An 8,190-nucleotide genomic window follows, 5' to 3' on the forward strand; every position below is an offset into this window, starting at 1 on the left:
CTCAAGTTCAAATGACATTTAAATGACTTTTAACATTTTTGCTAGAATGTTTATGTCTTCCAGCCCTTTTACACTATTTTTTTGTTTGTTATCACTTTCTTACAGGACTGGGAATGGAGAATATTGGTGGAATCTTTGTGGTTCTTATTTGTGGCTTAATTGTGGCCATTTTTATGGCTATGTTGGAGTTTTTATGGACTCTCCGACACTCAGAAGCTACTGAGGTAAACCTCCAAAGGGGTATGGCCTACAGTGTTGGCAGAAGGGACAAACTTCACAGGCTCATGCATACACAACAGTAATTTCAGACAGAACCTGAAATCCCACGTAAGGGTGGAGCTCCCACAGGAAAGACCCCAGGGCAGGAGATCTGGGTCAGTGTTTCATCACTTACTAATTATGTAGCCATAGAAAAGGCACTTAACTTCTGGGTTTCAGATTCTTCTATGAAACAGCCCAGCAAATAAATATGTGAAAAATGTTTTATGAACAATGAAGTCTTCTTATACAACTGTAATTTAAAATGCATCATTATAAAGAAAAACAGGCAAAAATACCAGATTATTAATGGAAACGGTGACTTTAGTTCTTTCATCTTAAGTATATACATTTTTGCCTTACAAGTAAAGATGCTTAGAGATATCTCAGTTCACATGAGCCCAAGTATTACATCTTCCTTCTCAGGGATTTTGAATAAGTTTATTTCCCAAAGCTGTGGCTTAGAAACTGGGCTAATAAAAGTTTCACACAGATCAAAGGGTCTGAGAGGAAGGAAGGAAGGGGACTTTATTGCATTCTACCTCCATTCTACCTCAGAGAAGGGGCAGAAATCCTTACATGCTCATTGCATTCTTTGGTTTTTAAAGTACATTAGCCTCTATCTCAGTCTCCCAACTCTGGATCTTCCTACAACCTTCTTTGCTAATTGACACTGGATAAATAGCTCTTAACTACACATAAGTGTACAGTGCCCCATACATTTATGGAGTCCAGTATCCCTCACATAGGGTCACGATACCACGCTGCCTGCCAGGCCTTTGACTCTTCTGCACTCAGCCTCTTTCCCATTTTCCTTCAGGACGTCATGCTATTACCCACTCCTCGTAACCCTTTGCTCTGTCGTGCATAGAGGCTAATTTTACCTTCCACCTCACCAAGAAATCAGGAGTGACCAGCCCCAAATGAACACCCACACCAAAAAATTTACTCACAGCTAAAGCCACCCCAGCAGTTGGAGCAGACTTTCCTGTCATCCGTCTATCTCTGCCTTGATCTATCTTTCCTTAGCTACTCGAGTTATCCTCTTTCTCCTCTTTAATTTTTCTGCCTGCTCTCTTTCCCAAAGCTAAAAACATGCTCAAGCTTAGCCTATATTTTAAAATAATAGCAATATTACTATTGCTATTGCCTATCCCTCCCTTCTCCCAAGCCAAGGTCATCTGACTGTTTCAGTCTCCATTTCCTCACCTCCCATTCAGCCCTCCATCCAGGGCAGTCTGGGTTCTCCCCACCCCTGCACTGAAAGGTCATTGCTATGAGGTCTGACCCCTCCCGATGGACAAACCCAAAGAGAACCCAGTGTGCCCTAATGAACCTCACTGTGCCTCTAGACAAAGTGGACTTTTTTTTTTTTCCAGAAGCTCTATCCTCACTTGCCTTGCCTGGCACCAAGCACTGAACTCTCTTGGATTCCCTCCTTCTTCTCTCTACAGCTTCACTGGCTTTCTACCTTTGTCCACTCTTTCAATGACTGCTATTTACTTGTTCCTTATGCTTATTACTTATAGAAAGAAAGACCTCATTTCAGTGTTCCTTTCGCTGTGAAAATTTCCCCAATTTTCCTGCCTTCTTCCCTGGACCAGAAGAATAGATCATTCTTCCTCCTTCTAACACCACTGTAATCTGTGCATAGAACACTTATACACTGTGTTGCAATTAGGACTGTCTTTTACCTCTTTATTTCCATGAAGGTACTTAGTATATATATATGACAGTCAATAAATATATGTTGTTGCATTCTTGTCACAGATTAGAAAGGTGGTCTTGTTTTAGTTGTTATGGTTATTATTAGAAACACAGAGAAGTCAAGTGACTTGCCTAGAGTCTCTGCTATTTAGTAACAATAGAGTGTATAGAATCCAGGTCTCAATTCTTGTTCTTTTAGGTAATACTACTTCTCTGTAGCTGCTTCAAGTATAGGATCTGTACATATTTGGTTACTCTCCCAAGAGTGCACCCATGGTCTGGATATACCTTGAAAAATTCAGTGAGGACTCCCAATGGCTAAAATCAAGAGTAAGGGCTACATTAGGTATTTGGCTGTGGCAGGAAAACTGTCCTGTTGATAGAACTAGAAGACTGGAAGAAAGAACATGAAAGTGCAGAAGGCTTCTCTCATCATGGTCTGGGAAAGTGTCCTTTCTAGTACAGGGTAGAGAACTAAACAGAGTATGCACGCTCTTTGGAGTAGATAAGTTTAGTTTCAAATTCTGGGTCACCTATTTATTAGTCAAGAAATTTTTAGCACGATATATAACCTCTGAGCCTCCATTTCCACGTCTGTGAAATGGGTGTGATAGTAGTAGTAGTAGTAGTCGTAGTAGCAGCAGTCCAGGTTCATGATTCTTCATGTATAATTCTGAAACCTAAGAAGGTTGGAAAGTTCCAAGGTTTTTTGGGTTTTTTTTAAGTTTGATGCAAATACATTTGGTGACAAAACTTGAATTGGTATGAAACTAATGTCTATGATCTCTATCTCACTCAGTGTGAAGGTACCTACATTTTTTTGCAGAAATATTAATGTGTTTAAATATAGGGTCTGCCCCAGACTCAACTGGGTGTGATACATAATTCTTAAATGTGTATTGTATTACCTTCCTAAAATTCAAAATATTCTGAAACACAGCCGGATGCAAGGGTTTCGTATCAGGAGATTGTGGACCTGTAGCAGTAGTATTGTTGTGGTTTTTGTTGTTCTAGTCTTTAGACTGCATCCTTTCCAGCTCCAACCAGTTGATTAAAAGAAATGAGCATCTTTAGTCTGAATACAAAATGTTGGTGGAGATATGGTAGTTTTTTCAAATACTTGAAAGATAGACATGCAGTGGAGGGGTTATTTAGTAGGCTTCAGTGTCCAAATTTAACTAATATCAATGGATGAAAACATCAGGGAGAAGAATTGTTAACTCAGTAGACTGAAGCAGTAGACAGAAATGTGAAAACATGGTAGGGACTCTTTCTTAACATGGGGAGGTCGCGGTCTTTGAAGGTATTCAAACAATGATTGGGCAACCAGTTGTCAGGGCTGTTAAACATTATGGTACAGAGGGGGTGTGAATATTAAATGGAAGGTGGGAGTGAGGAGATTGATTGAAAGGCCTTCATATAATCTTCATACCCAAGATTATATGATTCTGTGGCACTGCCCCCTAAGCCTCCAATGTAACAGACGCGCAGGGGACCAGCAGGGGCTGGGTCTGAGAGGTTGGGCTGTGACATTCCTGTTTTCCCCAGGTGTCTGTCTGCCAGGAGATGGTGACCGAGCTGCGAAGCATCATCCTGTGTCAGGACAGTGTCCACCCCCGCCGGCGGCGCCCTTCGGTGCCGCCTCCCCGGCCCCCCATCCCGGAAGAGCGGCGGCCCCGGGGCACCGCGACGCTCAGCAACGGCAAGCTGTGCGGGGCCGGGGAGCCGGACCAGCTGGCGCAGAGACTAGCCCAAGAGGCCGCCTTGGTAGCCCGCGGCTGCACCCACATACGGGTTTGCCCCGAGTGCCGCAGGTTCCAGGGCCTGCGGGCGCGGCCGTCGCCCGCCCGCAGCGAGGAGAGTCTGGAATGGGACAAGACCACCAACAGCAGCGAGCCCGAGTAGCCCCCATGGGACAGGACCCTCAGAGGCCAGGTGCAGAGGCAGAAGGGCCTGGAGGGCACTTTTGTTTGTCCAGATCCCAGATTGGTACAACTTCGACACTTCTCTCCGGACTTGGGATTCGGTAACTTTACAAAAGGATCAAAGAGCCCGGATCCCAGCCAGAGACAGCACCCTTATCCGGGAACTAAGTCCACTCAGAGACATTTCACCCAAGTGGGGAAGGGACGCTCTCCCTCCCAACTCAAGACCACAAGTACCCAGTTTCTCCCCTGGGCCTTTCCCTCTCGCCAAAATGACAGAATCTGGGGTGGGGGTACCTGCCCAAACATGTCCATTGACTTGGTGGAATCATCAGTGGAATTTCCCTTTAGGAAGGGACCACTATACCCCGGGTCTAGTTCTTACAGGAAAATAATAATAATAATAATAATAATAATAATAATAATAATAAACTCAACAGGGAAGTTTTTCTTTTCTGGATATCCATTTTTTTTGTTAATTTTTTTTTCTTTTCTTTCCCCTTCTCTCTCCTCCTCCTCCCCCCTTTTTTTCTTTGTTGTCTTCTCAATTCTATTGTTTTGCTTATTTGGAGGGGGAGACTAAGTTAGGGAATGGAAATCTAAATAATCCCTGATCCTTTTTTCTGAATTTTAGGACATGGAGCAGCCAGTGCTTCAGATTTCAGGTGCTGAACTCTCTGGGTATAGGAGAAGGGTCTTAAGACGAATAAGATATTGAGTCTCAAATAAAAGTCCATTAAAGTAATTTTTAAAAAGCTGAAAACCAGTTAACTCATAGCTTACTCAGAGAGACTTTGAAATGTGTGGCGTTTCAGCGGTTAGTATGTCTTTTCTTTCTCTTTCTCTTTCTGATTTTCACTATCGTTGGGTTTGATTTGGTCTTTTGTGAATGTGATCTCAGAAGAGAGATAGGTCAGAAGAGCAAAGTGCACAGATTATCTGGGGCCTTTTTTAAGGAGCAGAGAGGGAAGATACAATTTCCCAAAACACACTCTTGGCTTCAGATGGAACGTGCTGGTCACAGAAGAGGAAGGAACAGCCACCCTGTGTGTATGTGCACACTTGCACACTTTGTCAACTGCATCTCTTTGTAACCAAACTCAGTAGCTGCCTGTGAAGCCAGGCACCCAAGGCTAACATGGATTGAGTGGTTTTTGCTATTAGACATGAGACCTGGGTGCAAACGTGTATGTGTGTGTGGGGGGGGTGCACGTGTGTGTGTTTATTAAATGGAAAGACCTTAAGTAATCAAGAATTTGACATGTTCCTGGGAGAGAGGTGGGTCTTGTAGGCAATACACAGGCCTAGGAACTAGGAACTCTTTAATCCTAATCTCAGTGTGAGCAGTGGCTCTCTTGTGTGACTTTAATAAAGTATTGAACTACTCTTCCATCTACAAAATCAGAGTCTCGGATGCTTTCCAGGCTTTCAGATGGCTGCTAGTCACCATTCTGCTTGTCCAATGTTTACAGGGTCTGGAGCACTCATCTGATGGAAGGGGTGAGGCTTCCAACAACTGCTTGACCTTTGCTTGGCTTCACCAATTGGGGGTTTCATAAAGAAAGTGTACCTTTTCTGATAGGAAACAAATTCTATGCAATTTCTGATTGTAAACTTAAAAAATTCAGAGAGAGTAAGAAATAATTAGCCGCTATCACCACCTCCACCACCACCTTGAATCAAATTGTCCTCACATTTTTTTCTGTTCTGAATGCATTAGAATAAAGATATCTTTGGAAGATGCTGAGCTTAATTCCATGATTTTGCCGTTTGGGTAGGTCAACATCCTCTTTGTGCCAGGGTAATTAGTTAGAGCTGCCACTCTGGGGGAAAAATGGTACCCTGATTATTCCTGTAACAGATGCCAGTTTTGTCCTAGACTGACTTTCTGTCTCATGAATTTGAATCCGTTTTTAATTGTTTTCCTTTTTAACCACTAAACGACAGCAAGCTGTGCAGGACATGAGCATTTTTTAAACCTTGACTCGTGGAGAAATGTGGATTTGGTGGGAAGGGCACCAGAAGCCGAGGGACCACAGACCCCCAATGGTGCCACAGTACTCCAACCCACAGCCCCATCCCTTGCTTCTGACAATGTGGTCCCTACTGTCAGATCACGTTTGGGGTGAGAAGGGTTGCTTTTTTAAAAAAAAAAATCATTTTTATGAGCAGGATATCTTGATCAATAACAAACTTTTTAAAATAGATTAGAGAAATAAATGTCCCCATGAATCATTTGTGAAGTCTGTTCCTTTCACTGTTTGGAATGAAGGTAAGACTGACAGCGCTAGACGGTTTCTGTTAGCTGCTGAGACCAGCACTGCACCCGCCCCGCTGGCGAGTGAATCTGCAAGCAGGCGGTTCTCTCCTCTCGTTTGTCTCCATGTTTTAGCTGCTGATTGTTGGCTTTCTTTTCCATTCTGTATTTTCTATCTGACTCTGTATAAAACAGTTTTTTCTTGTCTGTTTATCTTTCTTTGACTGAAATATTTACAATAAAACAGAAACAAACGCTGAAATGTTAGTGATGGATGAAAGCTATTTTGGTTTGGAAAGAATGGTTTGGTGTGTCTAATATCTGGCACTCTAAAAGCAAATAAAAATATAAAAACCAACTTTGTCTTGCCCTCCACCTGCCCCTCTCTTTATCCCTCTCTCCACTGCCCTATCCACTCCCCCACCCCCTTCGGCTTTCTGTTCACATCCCAGAAAAGTCTAGGTGGCTTCTTTCAATTTGTAGTCCTAGGAGTCTGAGCCAATCCCCACCCCCCACACCCACCCCAAACAGATACACATGTTAATGAAGTTCAGGCTTCGTAGGGCTTTGTCTTCCTAAATGCACTTTCACAGAATAGTCATCTATTGATACCTAGAGTAACTCTAGTCAGATATCACCCCAGATTCCACTGGGAGCTTGAAGATTACATCAATTAAAATATAATACTTTGCTTTATTTCTTTTAATTGCCTTGCAAGGCCCCAACCGTCACAAGATCTCTACCTCAGAACTCAGGTGGGGTGTAAGTTGAGCATGTAGATGGCCGAAAATCTTTTGGCTTCCTCTAATCCAATGCTCATATGAGAATATTCATCCTGGGAACTTGCCAACCGGCCCTCTTATTGGTTAAGTGAGACTGAAATATCACGATAACCAATCCACCTGGGGCCACTCTGTGAAAGTTTATTAGTTTTGGATTCCAAGGAGTTTAATTTTCTTTTGGAATCCAAGGGGACTTCCCCATGGTGTAGGAGTCAAATACATGAGACCAGAAAGGGCTGGGGCATTTCAGACACGGGCAGATTGGTTTGACTGAAGCTTGAGAGAACCATTTGTGGCCCTCCCGCCAATGGGGTGTGTGCAGCAAGGTAAAATAGTCTGGAAATGATAAGGGAGATTTGATTCCCTGACTGGTTGTCAGCTCTCTTGGGGTAATAACAAAGAGACCTGTTTGGAAAATTCAGAGAAGGAATCCTTTCATAAAGATTTTGCTTAAAGCTAGTGCTTCCTATGGGGCCTTCTCAAAGAAATTAAACCTTTAGTTGCCTTGAGCTGTGGATGATTTCCAGTGCCTTTCTGTGAAAGGTGACTTTCTCTTCACAAGCAAGTCCCCCACCATGACCCAAACAGAGTGCCCTCAGGGCTGACAACCTTGTCATCCTACAATTTGTTCCTCAAAGTTTGGTGATGTCATGGCTTCAGAAAACTCATCTCATAGGAAAAAAATAAAATAAATATATATATATGTGTGTGTGTGTGCGCGCGCGTGAGTGTGTGTGTGTGTGTGTGTGTGTGTGTGGTTTCTAGAGGAAAAACATCTCCAAGTTTTAGAGCTGAAGAAGTCAACATCCCCATTGTAATTTAAGAGTAACCAGGCAAGACAAGTCCTGTCATTATTGATAGAACATTATCATTCAAATTTTATTAATTTCATACTAATTTCTAAATCTGAAGAATGAATGATAAAATACTAATATTACCATTACACAAATAGCTGAACTAGTGCTGAGACCAAGAAAGACAGAAGTCTAAGAAGGCAAGACAGTGGAAAACAACCTCTCTGATCGGAAATGGCAGAAGAGTTGAGGCCCTGAGAAGAGTCATAAAGAAATTGAGCATATAATCTACCCATAAATTTACTAAGAGTATGTATATAAATATTTTACTGGCTGGGATTTACTGAAGCATGTCAGGGAATTGGTACATTGTGACTGATATTGTGTCTTGGGATTTGACCCTATTAACAAGTTAGAAGTATAGAGTCTATATTATAAAGAATGGAGGTCAAATACATAAATGCAGT

General features: G+C 42.5%; 1 protein-coding gene across 22 annotated transcripts in view; it reads left to right on the forward strand.

The window, feature by feature from the left end:
• The window catches only part of GRIK4 (glutamate ionotropic receptor kainate type subunit 4), a 635,671-nt gene extending 629,166 nt beyond the window's left edge, over positions 1 to 6,505 (forward strand). For 19 of the 22 annotated variants that reach the window (XM_088800778.1, XM_088800776.1, XM_074321326.2 and 16 more), the window contains one exon: positions 3,514 to 6,505. In XM_088800778.1, the coding sequence (XP_088656904.1) occupies positions 3,514 to 3,995 (482 nt within the window). In that variant the 3' untranslated portion in view covers positions 3,996 to 6,505. Of the gene's footprint in view, positions 1 to 105; positions 225 to 3,513 lie in introns of all 22 variants that reach the window. The other 3 variants (XM_074321318.2, XM_074321321.2, XM_074321329.2) reach the window with 1 other exon arrangement.
• Positions 6,506 to 8,190: the final 1,685 nt, after the last annotated feature.

Source organism: Rhinolophus sinicus, chromosome 9, assembly GCF_057876585.1.
Source record: "Rhinolophus sinicus isolate RSI-liver-muscle chromosome 9, RSI-T2T, whole genome shotgun sequence".
NCBI classification, from domain to species: Eukaryota; Metazoa; Chordata; class Mammalia; order Chiroptera; family Rhinolophidae; genus Rhinolophus; species Rhinolophus sinicus.